The sequence below is a fragment of the Uloborus diversus genome, chromosome 10 (genome assembly GCF_026930045.1).
Source record: "Uloborus diversus isolate 005 chromosome 10, Udiv.v.3.1, whole genome shotgun sequence".
Taxonomy (NCBI): Eukaryota; Metazoa; Arthropoda; class Arachnida; order Araneae; family Uloboridae; genus Uloborus; species Uloborus diversus.
Window position 1 is genome coordinate 119,677,254 of NC_072740.1, and position 19,796 is coordinate 119,697,049.

Below are 19,796 nucleotides of genomic sequence, written 5' to 3' on the forward strand. Positions count from 1 at the left end.
TCAGTTGTTCAGTTGGAATAATAATGAAAATGGATGTTCTAAAAACACATTTATTTAGGCCTTTTTTAGACATTTATGGAGGAGGATCCCTGAGCCAACACCTATTTACTGAGGTTACTACCGAAAATAGTCTGAAATTATGCCTTAAGATTTCAATTTTGAGAACTTTCGTAGGGAGATCTCTAAAACCACTCCTTACCTCTAAACGTCTCCAAAGATGACCTAAAATTGCGTTTTACCTTTCAGAGTTGGATTCTCGAACTATTCCTTTCCAATGATTGCCTAATGTTGGGAAAAAATCTGAATTACTTTTGAAAAGAACCTTAAAATAAAAATTTCAAAAGTTACTGACTATTGATTAGGTAATTACGTCCAACACCTCCTATTTCTTTTACCCCTTCCGACAATTTTTTTTTTCTTTTTCCTAAGTCTTACAAATGCTACATTTCGCAAGCCCTCTCAACCACTAAAACCACTGAAGAGCTTCTCAAACATCGTTTTCAGAACTTCAATGTCGAAAAATTTCCAGGGGACAATTACCAAACTCCTTGCCTTCTAAAAGCAGTGAAAATGGTTTAAGATTACTTTTATGGAGCTTCAATTTTGAAAAATGGCTGAACCCCAAACATTACCAAATATGGTCCACAGTCGCGCTTTTGAGACTTCAATTGCGAAAAAATTTCGGACGGGGGTACGACTGCTCCCTTATGAAATCTGAAAATGAAAAATTTATAATTTTTAAATTTACAATTTTGACAAATTTAAGGTGAAAAGCGTTCAAATCCCTCCAATCATTTAATATGTTTTCAAAACTTTGTTTTTCAGGAATTTAATTTCAAAATAGTTTTTGGGGAGAGCTCCAGAACCACCCTGCCTGTAAAATCATCGAAGTCAGTGTGAAAACTGTTTTTTTTTAGAACTTCAGTTTGGAAAAATAGGCGGAGGGGTGAGATTTCGCTCTATCAAAAAAAAAAAAAAAAATCAATCCATGGCAACTTCAAAAAGTCCCATTCCTCTCATTACACTAACGTCAACAAATATAGCATATAATGGCATTTTTGAAATTTCAATTTCTAAAAATTTCTGCAGAAGGCTCCCCGAATTCGTCCTCCTCGTAGCATTACCAGAGACCGTCTAAAACTGCGTTCTTAGGACTACAATTCCAAAAAAATTCCGGGCAGGACACTCATACCTATTCCCCCACCAAAAGCGAGAATTGTTTTTGTGTGTGTTGCCCTAAAACTATTTTTTGGTTTTGCACTGTATGACAGTATGAAGAGGACTGACAGTATGAAATCCTTTCAACGCATTGAAAAAATGGAAAGATCAGGTCACTGTTACTCCACCCCCCCAAAAAAAAGTTGAAATTACAAAAAAAAGTGGGGTTTGGGGGTAGCTAATCTTGGTTGTTTGGGCCCCCTCCAAAATAAAAACATATATACGCCACTGTTGTGCCCTAAACTGCCTAAAACTTTGGCATCCCTAAAGAAATCATTATGCAAGAGATGGGAAAAAGTATCAGTAAGTGAGTTGCGGCCCAGAGCCGAGAATTTTGTGACACGTTTAAAGCTCTGTATCAATCCTAAAGGTAGCCACTTTGAAAATTTGTAAATATACTAGACAAAATAATGTATTCATATTTATTTTGAAGTTTGGTCATAATATTTTCATTAGCATATAAGTTATGGTGTATCATGTGTTGTTCAAGTTATTTCTTATCACCCCGTATCTTATGAACTGTACTGAGGGGTAGTTGGGTATAGAAAGGCAGTTTTTTTCAAAATTTGTTTTTCTTCTGTTTGAAATTCTAATTGTAGGCAAAATTTTCACATAAATTCCTTCATTTAGGAATAAAATATTTTCTCATGCTTTTAAATGTCATACTGATCAAAAGATCTGTTTTTCAAGTGTAAGATGATGAATTTTGTTCGTACTCTCTAAGTTAGTTAAAGCCATAGGCAGATTTAGGCTGAATTGTGAGGGTGCAACGATACCAAGGGTCTGGAAGGGGGGGGGGGGGGAGATTCCCTAGGGGACAAGCAAGGGATCTTAGGGGCCTGTTTCAAAAAATTTTGAAAATTTATTTTAAAAATGCTGTTTTTATTTTAGTTGATTTTAGAGCAGATTTTAAAGCACTGTTTACTGAAATGATGTGCAAGAACTTGAAACAGTTTATATAGTTTTTGATAAAGCATGTTACAATGGTCTTGTTTTTTAAAAATTTATAACCATAATTGTCTCAAAATAAAAGCAATTATAATCATAAACTACCAATAAATACCCAATTACAGAGTATACAATTATTAAAAATGCAGCATTAAGAAATGTGTTTATTTGATGTGTGTAATTATTTGTATTATCTTTTCTTTCAAATAAAATACTCATTTTCTTAATAATGCAGCACAGTCATACATCTCATGCACTGGCAATGTATGATGACACTCACAGGTCACAGAATAAACTTTTAGCTTTTTTTCAAAATTCAACCAAAAATATTGAGTGTTGGGCGCACCCCATAAATCCGCCTATGATTAAAGCTTGCTTAATTAAATTAAGCAAGTAAGGAAACAAAGCCCCTGCAGTATATTTTAGTTTACTGGTGGTTACTTTCTATAATTTGATATTCAAGATATATATTAATCAGTTATTTTGCACTTTGAGTGTTTCAGACCATGATGACCACTCTATAATCTTGCAAGATCAAAATATAAGCAGCTCAATTTCATAAAGTTCACAAATAACTTCATATATAGGAAAAGAATCCACTGTTTGAAACTCCCCTCCAATTCTTGCATAAGATATCCTAATTTTGATTGAAATGTAGAAACAATATTAATAATGCTTAAATTGTCAAGAAGCGTTTTTGACAATTTGTGCTTTATTAATCTTTTGCTTTGAAACATTCATTCATTTTGAAACATTCGTCCATATAAAGTTTCATTTCTACTCTTATATATATTTAGACGTTTGTTCTCCTGGCTTATGGGTGGAGACATGTTAAGCAGTGACGATTTGTATAAATCATCAACTGCATCTTCTGAACAATGTGATGAAAATTCCTACTTTAAAAGATTTTCAAAAGATTTTTTATTGAAAGCTCTCCAAGTTTGCTTTGATGTAAGTAACATTCAAGACATATATCTTCGTTTCAGGTGAAAATGCTATTTATTTATGAAGTTTTTTTTTCATCAATATGTTAAAGCATACATTTTGGTAATGTTGCTATCTAGATAAATCAATTCTTTTTATTTTTATTTTTATTATTATTATTATTATTATTTTTTTTTTGAAGTTTACCTATAAATTACAAAATTTAAATATTTATTTTTAGAAAACTTATTTGAACAAATTAATACTCTGATTCATATTTATATTTGGACACATAATTATCTTTGTTATTTTAACTTTTTAGAATTAATTGTATTTGTTACCATCAAAGATTATTGTTATTGATATCCACATTTTCTTTACTTTTTTTAGAAATATTGTACAAAGGTACATCTACATGTATAAGTGCATAGCTTTGTTTTCCTTTAAAAGTGTGCTCCTCATCCATTCAGTTTGCCTCTAAATTACTAAAGTTGATCCTTATGTCCCTTTAGCAATAAGATAATTATTTTATTTTTGTGGGAGTCTATATTTTGCTTCATTAAAAGACAGCAAAACTTTTAATACCGACAAGGCTGCAACTAGCAAATAAAAGAACGACTGTTTTAAAGAGTTGATGGCTGTTTTAGCCTAAATTAAGACAAAAACAACTATTTTTATCTTAATTTAGTACAATTTTTTTTTTATTTACAATTTGTACAAAACTGCTGATATTTCAGCCTAAAAGTGATAAACACGTAAAAAACACAATGGATGTAAGAAAAAATGGAAATGCAAAAGAGAAAATAAGCTTTAGCTTCAAGTATCAGCGGGCGAACTTTTCTAATTTTGAACTTGCTCAAGCTGACCAAATTACATGAAAAGTTGCCTAATGGGCTAGCAAGGTCTTGTTTATCGCCAAGGATATGTAAAACAGCCTTCCCCCCCTCCTGCGCCATCAGGCACCTGATACATATTTCTTGCTAACAAGAGTAACAATAATAACCTTTTGAAGGCAAATAACAGTTATTACAGTGAAGCACCGTTTATACGTTTTTGAAGGGACTGTACGAAAAAAGCATACAAATGAAAAAAATGTATAATAGTTATAGGTTAATGTATATTAGACTCCGCAGGGACCAATTCTAAAAACGTATAAAAGAGAAACGTGTAAACAGTGCTTCACTGCATTTTTTTTGGCAGTTGGCATTTACAACCTTGTACTTCCTAGTACTGAAGGAAGTAGTTTAGATTTCACATACAATTGCACTTCATTTCATAAAATGCTAATTCAATAGCGAAGTTAAGTTTAAAGGGGGCAAAAGCAACTTCTTTTAGTATATTAGAATATTTTTGGCAATTAACTTCTGGCAACCCTACCATTTTTGTTTACTTGATATTCTCTCTGCTGCTGCAATATTCCAAGGATGTTATTTAATGAACATAGAGCATTCAGCTTTTTTGTTATTATTATTATCATTTTTCTGTAAATGCAGATAAACTCAAATGTGTAAATTAAAGCTAATGGTTTTTTATCTACAAAATAGTGAATTCATTAGCACTGTTAAGCTTTTTTTTTGTAATTAAAAAAACCTGATGCACCATATAAAATAGTACTGTGTGTTATCAGCAGTTACTTACTGTGTCATATTTAACTTGTTTTGCATTTGTGAGTACATTTGAACCATATTAATAATTATAAACATTTTGGGGGATGAATTATTAATTTTTTTCAACCATGTGCCTAATATCCATTACAATTTATAGGTGCTAATATCAACCTTGTGTTTAATGAACACACACCATTCAGTATTTTAAAAAAAATTTTCCCCATTATTTTAATTTTATCGTAAATATAAATAAATCATTAATGTGTAACTATAAATAAAAGCTTTTAATTGCTTTATTTGCACAAGTGGTTGCAAATTTAATAAGAGTGTTTGGTGATTTACTTTAAATTGAAAAGCCTTATTGTACCTTCTAAGATAACTAATGTTAGTTAGCAATGCGTTGAAACAGAAAAGTGTTAAACTGCAATTGATATATGGTAGACATCAGATTGTTTCTTAACATAATAATGGGTTATTCATCATATTGTGTGAAAATTGACTAATATTTAGCTTTGTTTATTGGGCTTACAACAGAATAATAGGGATGATAAGTAACTTCGTTTAAGACAGAAAAGTTACTGATTAGTATTTGAAAGAAAAAAACAAAAAATTCTCCTTTGTTTAGCTTTTATGTTTTGAGGTATTTAAAAAATGTGATGACCGTCTGTAATGTTTTTATTGTTTTATGAATCTCTCTAATATATGCATTACTTTCACATTCTCATGATTGGTATGAAACCATGTCGGGAACACCATATGTCTGTAACTGGAGAGAGTTTCTCTTATCCAGATGATCAGGCTCATACACCATGCAATTGAAATGTGTCTATTCATGGAACCATATGTAGCATGATTTAATATTAATACTATTTAGAAAAAAAAAGGAGACTTTTAGATTCTATTTTCCTTGTTTAGTGACTATTTTGCTGACTGTTTTTCAGAGGCTACTAAAACATCTATTTTTAGGACCATAACCCAGTGACAGCCCTGTATCAACCTTGTATGAATAAACTTGCAGGAAGTTGAAACATATTAAATTTAAAAAAAAGCATTTTTCTCTTTGTTAAGAATAAACTAAAGAACATGCAATCTGACTCAGTTTTAAGACTGATGCTCGGTATAATACATTTGAGGTAGTGAGAAGCAATAAGATGTAAGTGGACTTTTTCACGTTTTGAGTAAAACATGTTGAAAGTTGCATTCCTAGGTAGGCTTTCAATGAAACATTTTTCTAAATCGTGTTGTATACCAGCAGCTATACCAGAGTGACTAGTACCATCTCTTTCCCCAAGACAGAGGAGAGGTTCATCCATCATTTGTACTGGTTTATCTCCTAATTTTACATTTTGGCGCTTGATGTCCCTTTGTTTCTCACTGCCTCATTTGTGAATATAGACTTGAGGCTTATATTTGTCTTTAGCCATCCCTTGTTTCACAAATTATTGATTCGTGTTACCATGTCAACGAATGGAGACGTATTTCAAGTATGGGGTCCCTTTTATAGTTCAGACAACTTTTTGTTGGTGGCAAAAGAGGGCATTTAAATCCCCCCCCCCCACTATTTTTGTCTTTTTCCTGTGATACATAAGGACATGCTTTACTTTTTTTGCTTGTTTTTTTGTGTTGCCTGTTGTTCTTTTCTGATTGACCTACAGATGGAAATTGGTATCAAGAGTGATGGAGGACTCCCCTTCAGTTGGGGTATACAATATCCTGAATTTTAGGGAGTTCAGGGGCTTCTTCCCCAGAGAAAAATTTGAAAAATAGATATAAAAATCTGCATTTTGAAACCTTATATAGGGTAATTGGAACTACAGAAATATCGGGAAAAAATTGTCAAACAAAGTTTTTTAAAAAAGTTATATACAGGAAGCTGCTGTACCCATGGACGGCTGTACCTACAGACGTTGGTTGAGAAATTCCAGGTATTGTTGATAGAGATCAGATAGGGGGGTTCAACAGGTGTGTACAGCCCTCTCCAATATCTCAGGAGGTTTTAACACCATCAACAGGGGTGATTGTGAGTTCATCAAAAAATACCTGAAAGTTTCAAAGCGAGAACGGGGGGGGGGGGGTAGGGTAATCTTTGGCCCCTATTACTTTAGTGCACCTATGCCATAGTATTAAATAGTTCAATAGTCAGAGTCAAAATAGTGTGTGTACATTTGATTAAAATTTTAATGGGTTATATACAAAATTATCTTGACATTTGTCCATCTTAAGGGATAGGTGTCTATCTTAAGGCTCTTGCAGGTATATTTGATGAGTATTATATAATTTTTAAAAAATTGCGGAGGTAGGGAGATGAAAGCATAACAAAAAAAAAACATAATTCCGGTATTTTCGGACATAAAAATACCGGAAATACGTCCAAAAATACCGGAAATTCGGTATAATACCGGAACACAATCACCCCTGACCATCAAACAAACAAGTAAGATTCTAGAACAAGTTTTCGGTTTTTGTAGGGTCTAAGCAAAAAAAAAAACGTACAATTTCTTTTTTTTGTACGCCGTGGATTGTATTATTCATTTTCGTTGCAGGTATCATGTTTCCCTATGCTTTCAAGGTGTTGTTTCTAATTTTTAATGTCGTGAAACTGTGGTCCTGTCAATGTGACCCGCTTGCAAAACCAAAATGCCATACCTTTGTACCCAAGGACACAAAACTATGTGTACCCACAGATGGCAATTTTTAGTGTCCTTGGATCTACACCTGAGTCTTCTCACAATATGAAGTACCTCAAAATGGTGCCTTGTCATCAATATCCGAAATTTACTTTCAACAATGATGATGAATTTGAAGTAAGGCTTGAAGATCATAGTGTTGAAGTTACCCCCACCTGTAATAGGATCTACAGACCGTCAATACCGGCTGTTTTCATTTGAAGTTGACTTTTCTGGGTGTTTATTGGTTTCACACATCTAAACCGAAGTTTTTTTTTTTTTTGTAATGGGTTAATTTCGTTAAAGACTGCAATTTTTGTATAAATGGAAGGCATATTATATAGGTACATAGAGAGCCATACTAGTCATTTATATTGTTTTTTGTTTTTTTTTTTCATTAAAAAACAGATTATAGTCTCTTAAGAGCATTAAATTTTTGAAGTGTTCACTAATGTTAAAAGTTAAGGATAATTAAAAAAGGGAAAAAACCTTAGGTATTCGGTTAATTTTCAAAGTTTGCTTTCTGTTGGATCTTTTGATTAGTGTTATTTTTGATGGATGCTTGAAGTATTTCAATTTAAAATGGCTTATGAAAATGTATTGATTTCCTCAGACCTATTTATTTATTTTTTTTAATATGTCCATGGGTACAAATACCTCTGTCCGTGGGGTGAACGGGATGCTGTACCCACGGACAAAAAAGGTGATTTTTAAAAACATTCTTTTGGAGTTGAAAGCTTTCAAATTTTCACCAGACAAAAATTGCCAAATTATATGATAAGTTGTAGATTCTGCTAGAAAAACTTACCGATCGATTATCCTTTCACAGAGACCAGCAAAATTTAAAAGTAAATTTTGTCTGTGAGTACAGCAGCTTCTCCTACCGTTTTGCAAATTCTGATAATGCATAGTAAAAATAACACACCAAAAGTCCATAGATGCGTAACGCAGCAAAGTTAAAAAGCCAAGTAAATATAAAATTAAGCAAACAGAATTTCAAATATTAAACAAATTATAAATAATTAATGATGAAGACCATAATTAATGAATCCTCCACGGCTGATGAGCTCTGGATTCATACTTTATCTTTTCTATTTAATAGCTGTTTGCAATTTTCCTTTTTATCATCATTAATTATTTATAATTTGTTTAATATTTGAAATTCTGTTCGCTTAATTTTTTATATATATATATATATATATATATATATGTATATGTTTTTCTGTGTGTTGAACAGATTAACAATATGCTGTAGAAAAAAGACAAATCAAGCAGTACAAAAGAATTTCCAAAATCTTGCATTGGACATGAAATAAATATCACAATGTAAAATATGTAAGTCACATAAACTTATCAAGTAATGTGTTACAAAAATGTGAGAACCATGATTTTTACATTTTTGATGGAAGATGAAGCAAGGATCTGAATTTCACATGTTTTTGCAATCCTCGCTCTACCTTTTCCCATGTGTTAGAAATTTTAAAAATTTAAGGTTTCCCCACACTTTTCCAAATTTTCAAGGTTTTCGAGCATTTGAAAATGAAGTCTCAGAAATTGTTGCCCCCAGGGAGCCCTAAGCTATAACTTGTAGGTAACTCCAGCCCTGCACATGCACAATATTTATATGAATTCTTTTTAATATCATTTTGTTATCGGAAAACAACACATGCAAAACTTTTTAGGTTAAAACTTGATGAATGATATTTTTGTTCAATGTAATGTTGTTTTGTTTCCCAAGAATGTTTCACTGAAATGATGTTTCATCACCACCAGTAAACATTTTTCAAAAGTCAAATTTTATTTTATTCCAATTCTTATTATTTTTTTACCTGGTTTTAAATAATTGGGTTGAAAATATGTAATTATTATTTATTACAATGTTTAAATTATTTTCTTGGTATTATAAATATCTTACATTTATAAGTTCTTGACTTAAAACTCTTTTTCTTAAAACTCCTTTTGAATTTTCTAGAATCCTCAGAGTGTGATATCATCGGCCAGCATGCCCTCCAATGCTGAATTGTGGTGCTACAGGCTACTTATTAGCTTATTGGATCGACCTGAAATTAGTTCAGTTATAGTGGATGACATTTTAATGGATATTTTTAGGTGAAATTAATTGAGTTATAATGAAACCATACTTAACAAAATTATCTTCAGATTTTAAAACAGTTGTCAGTTTTCAAAATATACTACGTTATACATAAAGAGTTTCAGTGCATTTCCTTTTTTTACAAAGTATTGATTCATTGTGAAAAAAAAAGTAAAATACTGGATTTAAATCCCTGTATTCCCCGAATAGAAGAAAAAGTTAGCAAAAAGCAAACAGAATTAGTGAATAATTAAATTAAAGTTAAACCTCTTGCAATTGAAAATGAAGTTATGAATGTTTATAGTTAAATTTATTTTTTATTGTGCCTTTACAATCGAGGTCAGTTTAACTGTTCATTGATCTGGTTATATTGATACATTTTTTTTAATCATAGATAATATTTAACATTAATCATAGATAATATCCTTCTCATTGTTATTCGACCATAATATCATATTTAAAAAATTTTAGGTCTATAATTTTGAGTACACAATTGTGGGTTTGAGGATCATAGGAGGGTTGATATAAACAATTATATAAATTTATCCAGTTGGGCTTGAAGTTTGCCTGCAGAATTTAAATTATATATTGGTGGTATTAATGTGGTGCTAATCATGAAAAAAGTGCATGAAAATTTTTGGAAGTGTTAAAAAAATAACTATGTGCAAAATAAAAAATTTTACATCAAACTATAGCTGCATAAATGTTCTTTAAGGCATCATAGAAGTTACAACATCTTAGTAAACAATATTTGACTTACTAGGAATACAAATAATCGAGCTGTTTCAAAACTCATGTAAAGTTGCAACCATTAGCAGATCACTCTGTAGCACACTTTAAAATGTCTGCTTTTCGTTTATTTATAGTTTATAAGAATATTCTAAATGCATTCTTCAGGGTACAACTAAATGTCTATCCCATTCTGTCCTGTGATAAACAAGTTAATCCCTTTCAATTAATGTTTCAAAAAGATTATAATCTCTAAAACAAACAATTAACATTTTGAGAGAAGGCATGGTTAATTCAATTATTAAAGAAACAAAAATAATTTGCTGATATTTTAAATTTAAAAATATTTTGGTTTCTAATAGAAGCTATGGATTAGAGATAAAGACATTGGCTATGAAAAAAAGGTTGAAAAAAATTTAACATTAAATGGCACACCGATTTTGCATGCATTTCCTTTAATGCTAGTTTAGTTAAATAGGCACTTTACAGCCACTTGCTAATAGTACCAGTGTGAGTGTGAGGTCTTGCACGTGCCCCTAGGCTTAGTTCTAGAAGTACCAAGAAGTTAATGATAAAGTGTTTAGTTGTGCTCTTATTTTTTAAAAGAAAGATTTTATGCACTGCTTTGTTAAAATTTCAGTTCAAAGTAAAAAATAATATTGTATGCCAATTGAAAATTTTGAGATATCTCATAAGAATTTAGAAAAAAAAAAAAAAAACTTTAACAGATAAACAGATAAAAATAAACAGGCCATGCAGGGACAGAAATTAAAACTTATTGCATCTCAACTTAATGAAGATATAGCTCTATAAATGTTTCAATTTCATTTATAAGAACATTTTGAATGAAATTTATGCAAACTCATCTGTCAGAATTATGTTAACCTTGCCAATTGTAATTGCTGTTGTGGAATGCAAAGTTTTTAGAACATGAATTTGTTAAAAACTATTTAAGTTAGATTTAACATTGCAATGATTTCAATTGAAAATGCCATAGTTAAAAAAAATTTATATGCAGTAAAATTCTGTTATGAAAAACTCCAAGGGATTACAAATTTTGTTTGTTGTGACAGAAATTTTGTTGTAATGGAGGTCAAGCAATAAAATGGTAAATAAATTAGGACTGAAAATTTATTTTCTTGAAATAGATGTTTTGTAATCTTGGTATTCGTTGTAATGGGATTTCACTATATTGAAGATTTGTGATTGAAATTTGACAATGTGGAAGATCATGAAAAGATGTCATTATGAAAATAGTATCCCCTCTTCCCGTAAAGTTAAAAACTATTTTAACAAAATAAATTTTGTGGATGGAATCTGTTTGCTCATTCAAAGTTGCGATAACTTTGGTATGGCATCATAATCAATTTTGATAATATTATTTTTCTTAGTTTTCATTTTTTAGCAGCAACTATACTATTTGCTAAAGTTTATTTAATATGTTATGAGAGCAGTTGATTCTTTTTAAAACATTGCGTTGAAGTAGTTAGCACTTAAAAAAAAATGTTAATGACTTCTCATTTGAAAATTTACTTCATACATGATTTGAATATTTAAGGCTAGAATATTTGCTTCAGTCAGCCTCTTATAAATAAAATTACTCTGATCATCATAATTTCTTTTCTAGTCATTTCTGAATTCCTCCTCTTACTTCTATTAGATATATAGTTTGATATGTTTTTTTTTTCTTTTCTCACATTCTGTATATTCTGCTAGATCTCTGTATTTGACTTGTAACTTTCTGGAAAAGAATCCTGTGGCCTGTGAAAAAAAGCTTCAAAAGCATCTCAAGGATTGTGGAGAACTAAAAAAAGCTGCAAATTTACTTTTTGGAACATTAGAGCCATCATATTTGTGGGACTATTCTGCTAAACATTTTGAAAATTCTTGCCAAATATCTATCTCTGAAAACCAGAGAAATGATATTTCAAGAGAAAAAAAATTAGAAGTTCTCAAAGTTGGATCTGGAAATCCAAATTTAAAAGAATTATGCTGTTTAGTCAGTTTTTTATTAGATGTTGTCTCATTGGTAAGTTGTTGAGTCATTTTACTTGCTTTGTATTTTACTTATATATTATTAATGTTGCATGTCTTCTGTGTGTCAAAGGTTTTCATCTGCAGAAATTTTATAATTATTTCATCAAAACCATGGTTAGACTTAGTTTTTAATGCAATATCATATTTAATAATATATTTAAAATTTTTGATGTTTATTACCACTTGAAGTTTCATGCCAATCTCAAATTGTTTAATATTTAACAAAATTTAATAAAAATAATCTGATTTTAAATATTTTTTTTTTAGGATTTCATTTATTTTTCTCTAATACAAGGCCATCATTGAGGGTGCTCAGGGGGAGGGGGTTATCTTCCCTCCAACTTTAAGACGTTAAGTCCCCAAGTCCCAAAAGAATGCATGATTTGTTCCTAAAAACATAAAAAGTGTTACAAAAAATAGATTTCATTTCCAAATACTTGAAAATTTGAGGAACAATAGTTATAAACCTTGAATTTTAAAACATTCTAAGAAATGCAAAGGGAAAGGGGATACAAACATTTGCCAAATCAAGCTCCCCTTGATACATCTTGTATCAAAAATACAAAAATTATGTTTCTTGCACTTCTGAAGCATATTGCTTGAGATAAATTTTTATGACTCACATGTTTTATATCTTGTTATTTAATTAGTGCCAAATTCAATATTTTGGATGTTCTTTTTTTTTGCTTGCTTTTATCTTATTTCTACTGCATACAGTTAATCTGTTTAGCATGAGTAAAAAATGTATACTAATTCGATTTTTTCTTTCTTTTTTTGTACTACTTGTGATTGAAAAAAATTTGTTGTTACTAGGAATCTTTAGTTGTATATGATTTTTTTGACTTAAAATAGTTGTTTCTTACAAAGTTAGAACTATCTCTGTTAAACTGTACAATTTAGTAGTAAAATATCAGAGACTTGTTCATATAAAGTGCCATAATAATTGTAGTTGTTCTACAGTCTTCGTAAATAACTAAATATATCTTTGAAACTGCTTGAAAAGGGCTTTAATTTTATTTCCTATTTGGTGTATTAACCATTAATTGGCTGAATGGCTAGGATGGTACTCTCTTATTACCTACTAGTGGCACCCGCACGGCTTCGCCCGTAATAGAAAAATTAAAGGTCTTTTGGTTTGCCTGTATATTTACAAATAATGTATGGTGAATTTTCTCGCCAATTGGCTTGTACCGACGTTACAGTTCCACGTTATGATAATTTCGTATCTCGCCAATTGCCTTGTGCCCATGTTACGGTTCCACGTTATGATAATTTCGTAATTTATGATAGTTTTTTTCTTAAAATTGGAATAAAAAAAGAACCACATCGAATTTTCGAAAAATCGCTTCGAGGTGCACACCCCCAGGCTACAAACTAACTTTGTGCCAAATTTCATGAAAATCGGCCGAACGGTCTAAGCGCTATGCGCGTCACAGACATCCAGACATCTAGACATCCAGACATCCAGACAGAGAGACTTTCAGCTTTATTATTAGTAACTAGTGGCACCCGCACGACTTCGCCCGTAATAGAAAAATTAAGGGTCTTTTGGTTCGCCTGTATATTTACAAATAATGTATGGTGAAATTTCTCGCCAATTGGCTTGTGCCCATGTTACGGTTCCACGTTATGATAATTTCGTAATTTATGATAGTTTTTTTCTTAAAATTGGAATAAAAAAAGAACCACATCGAATTTTCGAAAAATCGCTTCGAGGTGCACACCCCCAGGCTACAAACTAACTTTGTGCCAAATTTCATGAAAATCGGCTGAACGGTCTAGGCGCTATGCGCGTCACAGACATCCAGACATCCAGACAGAGAGACTTTCAGCTTTATTAATAGTAACTAGTGGCACCCGCACGACTTCGCCCGTAATAGAAAAATTAAGGGTCTTTTGGTTCGCCTGTATATTTACAAATAATGTATGGTGAAATTTCTCGCCAATTGGCTTGTGCCCATGTTACGGTTCCACGTTATGATAATTTCGTAATTTATGATAGTTTTTTTCTTAAAATTGGAATAAAAAAAGAACCACATCGAATTTTCGAAAAATCGCTTCGAGGTGCACACCCCCAGGCTACAAACTAACTTTGTGCCAAATTTCATGAAAATCGGCCGAACGGTCTAGGCGCTATGCGCGTCACAGACATCCAGACATCCAGACAGAGAGAATTTCAGCTTTATTATTAGTAACTAGTGGCACCCGCACGACTTCGCCCGTAATAGAAAAATTAAATGTCTTTTGGTTCGCCTGTATATTTACAAATAATGTATGGTGAAATTTCTCGCCAATTGGCTTGTGCCCATGTTACGGTTCCACGTTATGATAATTTCGTAATTTATGATAGTTTTTTTCTTAAAATTGGAATAAAAAAAGAACCACATCGAATTTTCGAAAAATCGCTTCGAGGTGCACACCCCCAGGCTACAAACTAACTTTGTGCCAAATTTCATGAAAATCGGCCGAACGGTCTAGGCGCTATGCGCGTCACAGACATCCAGACATCCAGACAGAGAGACTTTCAGCTTTATTATTAGTAACTAGTGGCACCCGCACGACTTCGCCCGTAATAGAAAAATTAAGGGTCTTTTGGTTCGCCTGTATATTTACAAATAATGTATGGTGAAATTTCTCGCCAATTGGCTTGTGCCCATGTTACGGTTCCACGTTATGATAATTTCGTAATTTATGATAGTTTTTTTCTTAAAATTGGAATAAAAAAAGAACCACATCGAATTTTCGAAAAATCGCTTCGAGGTGCACACCCCCATGCTACATACTAACTTTGTGCCAAATTTCATGAAAATCGGCCGAAGGGTTTAGGCGCTATGCACGTCACAGACATCCTACAGATATCCTACAGGCATCCTACAGACATCCAGACATCTAGACATCCTCCGGACAGAGAGACTTTCTGCTTTATTATTAGTAAAGATTTTCTAAATATCAACACCATTTCTTTTAAAGCATTTTATGTATTCTTTTACTATTGATCATTTTCCCTTTAATTCAATGTTGTGTTTTTCAGTGGGTTGGGGAGATGATCAAAAACTAATTATACTGAAAACCGATGTGAGCAATAATGATGATGCAGTATCTTTTCTGCCACTTTGCTCTTCTTTTGTGTTGATTAATGTCAATGATTTGTTGAACCGCAAGCAAAAAGTTTCAAAATGCAGTTTTATATGTTTTTCAAAATTTTTCACAGACCCCTAAAATTAGGGATGTTTTATACTCTCTAAAAGGGGGTTTCTGCATCACTTCTGCTGACACTCATCCCCTGCAAGGTCAATCTAAAAAAAAAAGACAGCTGGAGCATTAAAAAAACAATAAAAGATATGGGTTTCTATAACAAAAAAAAGGGGGGGGGGGGACATTGGGAAAGAAAGGCTTGTTTTGCCTCCTCCAGACCACAAAAGGATCCCAATGCCTGAAAAAGCTTAGGGCTTCGTTATGTCTAGATCTGACCTTGGTATTAACATGTAAGTTGGCATTGTTTTTGTTGTTTTTTGGTATAATGTACATTGAGTATTAGGGTGGAGTGAAAAAAAATAAATTTTCGAATTTCAAAACACCTGGGGTCTCAAAAGTTGCCTTTGAGCATCAATAGATCACCCCTAAAATTTCAACCTCCTAAGTTACTATCTTTAGGTTCCAAAATCGCCCCAAAAAAGTCCAAAAATCCCCAAAAAATCTATTTTTTGAAATTTTTTTACAAAATTGAAAATATATTATTTTAAAAATGCTAGAGGGGGTAAATGTTAACTCTTGGTAACATTAACATATCATAAAAGTTTTACTTCAATAGGGTAATTTCTTTAAATTTCTAAAAATCAGCAAATAAAAACCAAAAATCGACCAATTTTTCTTTCCAATTTACACGATCTTACGACGCAAAAATAGGTTAACTGCACAAAATAAAATATTTAAGCGCAAAAATTAAACTTTTTTACAAGTTATATATTTAATTTCTTATTTAGACAATTTATTGTAACATTATAAAGGAACAAAATTAGTATTTTGGAAATAAAAGCATAATATTGCATTCTCACTTTCCAAGAAATTGAGTACTTCATTATTCATGAATATATGTTTCTAAAGTACCTCAAAACATCTTAACAAATACCCAACATGAACAACAATAGCTTAGGCATGAAATTCTGAGTGTCGAAATTGGCATTTTGAATCTATACTCTAGTTTGCTCAAGATGAAACCATAACGTCTTTCTTCACCACAGATTCTAAAGCCTCTGCTACCAATCTGTGCACTGCACATCATCTCTACAGAATGATCTCATTTTCCAGATACTTGCCAAGCAGCTTAAGAACGATCATGGACAATGTAATTCAACGTAATTCATTTTTTGCTCATTCAGAGAACATATTATCAATGCTGGCTGATAAAAGAAGACGTATTCAAGTTCTGGCCTACCGCAGGATTTTGTCAATAAGAGAACAGCTAAGTGAATAGTCAGTTACACCAGTTAGACAGTTTAAACTGCCCAAGTTAAACTTCAGCTGTTGAGATTGTACTGAACTCATAAACAGGCAAATAGAAATATATGAACCTCCACTAACGAAAAAAGTACAGACATCTAACATTAAGTCTTTCTTAAAGATGAAATTAATTTGGAGGAACTAGTTTGCATTTTGAACATTCAGAAATACCCATGTGAAGCCAAGCGACAGAATGTGTCGTCAGATTGGTAACAGCAGTGGCGGGTCTAACGGTAAGCAGAATACGTCGCTGCGTGGGGCCCCATGATGGCCCAGGGCCCCGAAGTTGGGCTTGAATCTAAAACAAGAGCACATTAGTTTTAGATATTACCAACTGTATAACTAAACAAATGAGTTTTTTTTTTCAGGCAGAGCCAGGGACTGATATACCAATAGGCTCATGAGGTCTGATTTAAGAGGCCACAAATTTATTTTGCCACTATTTTGAGTTAGGATGCCATAGGGCCCCGAAGTTCGACTAGAATCTAAAGCTCAAATACGTTGGTTTTAGTTTTGACCAACTGAAACTAAACAAACGAGGGGTTTTTTTTTTTTTTTTTTTTTTTTTTTTTTTTTTACAGCCGGGGATTGATTTACAAATAAATGTTAAAGGATATGTACAGAAATGGATTGATGTTTACACTTTGGAACATGAATTTGATCATTTTATAATGTTTCTCAAAAAAAAAAAAAAAAAAAAAATGAGGATACCTTTAAAACAAAACCAGAAAATCCAGACACATTAGGTATGTTATCACTTTTATCAAGCAGCTAAAGAACTATTTTGTACATTTCCGAACATGGAAACATTGTTGGAAGCTTTTTTAACAATTCCTTTAAAGAATGCATTTGGAGAACAATTTTGTTTTTTCTTTTCAGTTTTGAAAAGAGTAAAAAAATAATTTACGAAATAAAATGGGAGAAAAAAGACTGAATAACTTAAGCTATTTTATACATAGAGCAGGAGATGTTAAACCGCATGGACACTAAAAAATAGTTCATGATTTTGCTACCAATAAAACACGACGAAAATTCATATAAGGTACTTAAATGAAAACTATTGTGTAACAATATTGCTTTTAATTTTTGTTTAAATTTTTTTTTTTTTTTATTTCTTTGAAAATTCTATGTTTTACTAAAGTTTAGAGAGCCCCAAAATTCTTACTGCTTAAGGTCCCCACTTCACTTAATCCGCCTCTGGGTAACAGAGGCTTCAGAAGCTGTTAGTGGTGAAGAAAGACGTGATGGTTTCATCTTGAGCAAACTAGAGTATTGATCAAAAATGCCCAAGTTCGACACTAAATCAGAATTTCATGCCTAAACTATTTTTGTTCATGTTGGATGCTTGTTAAGTTGTTATGAGGTACTTAAAGAACATATTCATGAATAATGAAGTACTCAATTTCTTGGAAAGTAAGACATTGCAGTATTATGTTTTTATTTCCAAAATACTAATTTTGTACCTTTATAATGTTACAATAAATTGTCTAAATAAAAAATTAAATATACAGTCGACTCCCGCTACAACGCGATCCGACTTACGCGAAATGGCTATAACGCGAATTTTTCACGAGTAACAAATTTTAGAGCTAACTCGAATTTTTCGCCCACAACATGAATTTTTTTAGAAGGAAGTATCAGCTTCGTTATTGGCTACTAAATATTGATTTCATGAACGTTATTATGTCTCTTTGAGCACCACTGACAGCCAAAGTTCCCACGCCAAACTAGTCTAGTGCATCAAATAACCATAATGGCACCTTAGTGTCACCTTCATCTAAAGTTTGAAAATGTGAAGAAAAAGAAAGTTTCTGATGAAAAAATTTAAAAAGGCTAAGATTCTCGATATGCTTGAACAAATACAAAACGTCGAAGGTTGCGGGACAATAAGTATGAGAGAATCTTCCATATGTACAATTAAAAGTCAAAACAAAAAGATGTCCGTAAAAGTTTAGAACTTCGTTTCAATATTGAAGCTTGCAGAGCAGTCTAGCAAAGTAAAAATTATGAAAATGGAAGCTACGCGCACTCTTGCATTGAGGATTAATAAAACGATCAGTTAGAGGAGATGTAGCCACAAATTGAAACATTTTAAGTAAAAGGTGAAGCGTATTTAAAAATGTATTTGATAAGAATAACGAACTGATCTTGGAGCATAAATCATCACTAGTATCCTCATTTTTTAACTCGTAAATATTGCTATACTGTATCTACTGTACAGTACTATTTTGTGCATCATTTAAATTTTACTGCATGTGGTGTGTACCGTTTTGTTTTATTTTATATCTTTTATTCCCATTGGTCATTTATTATGTGCATCTTAAGTATTTCATGTTGAATAACAGTTTTTTATTTTTTAAACAGTAAAAGTTTAGTTCTTTATGGAAGAAACTGTAATGGTTAAGGAATGCTTTAGAGCAGTTTGAGGGGTGTTTATAAGTGCCTAAAAGTATTTGGTATGCTTTAAAAAATTTGTATGCATATATTTTTCCACAACACAAAATTTCAACTTACGCGAGGAGTCTTGGAACGCATCCCTCGCATAAGTTGGGACTCGACTGTATAACTTGTAAAAAAGTTTAGATTTTATGTTTAAATATTTATATTCTGTGGATTTAACCTATTTTTGCTTCGTAAGATTGTGTAAATTAGAAAGAAAAATTGGTCGATTTTTTTTGCTGATTTTTAGAAATTTAAAGAAATTGCTCTATTGAAGTAAAACTTTTATGATATATTAATGCTACCAAGAGTTAACATTTACCCCCTGAAACTTTGTTAAAATAACATATTTTCAATTTTGTAAAAAATTTCAAAAAAAAAACTTTTTTTTTGCATATTTGGGGTGATTTTTGGAACTAAAGATATAAACCTAGGAGGCTAAAATTTTAGGGGTGATCTATTGATACTAAAAGGCAACTTTTGAGACCCCAGGCGTTCCGAAATTCGAAAATTTATTTTTTCACTCCACCCTATTGAGTATATACCCCCCACCCTGACAAAATTTGAAATAGCAATGGACCTGCTCTTATGGTGTTTTTACTTCGATAAAAGATGTATATTTTGCATTTTTTCAAC

The 19,796-nt window shown here is 31.8% G+C and overlaps 1 protein-coding gene across 1 annotated transcript in view; it reads left to right on the forward strand.

Annotated features, from left to right (window-relative positions):
• LOC129231146 (protein dopey-1-like) overlaps window positions 1-19,796 on the forward strand; it is a 118,890-nt gene that overhangs the window by 17,015 nt on the left and 82,079 nt on the right. Inside the window, exons 5-7 of the mRNA XM_054865394.1 lie at window positions 2,964-3,117; window positions 9,336-9,472; window positions 11,901-12,213. Coding sequence (XP_054721369.1) covers window positions 2,964-3,117; window positions 9,336-9,472; window positions 11,901-12,213 — 604 coding nt within the window. The remainder of the gene's footprint in view (window positions 1-2,963; window positions 3,118-9,335; window positions 9,473-11,900; window positions 12,214-19,796) is intronic.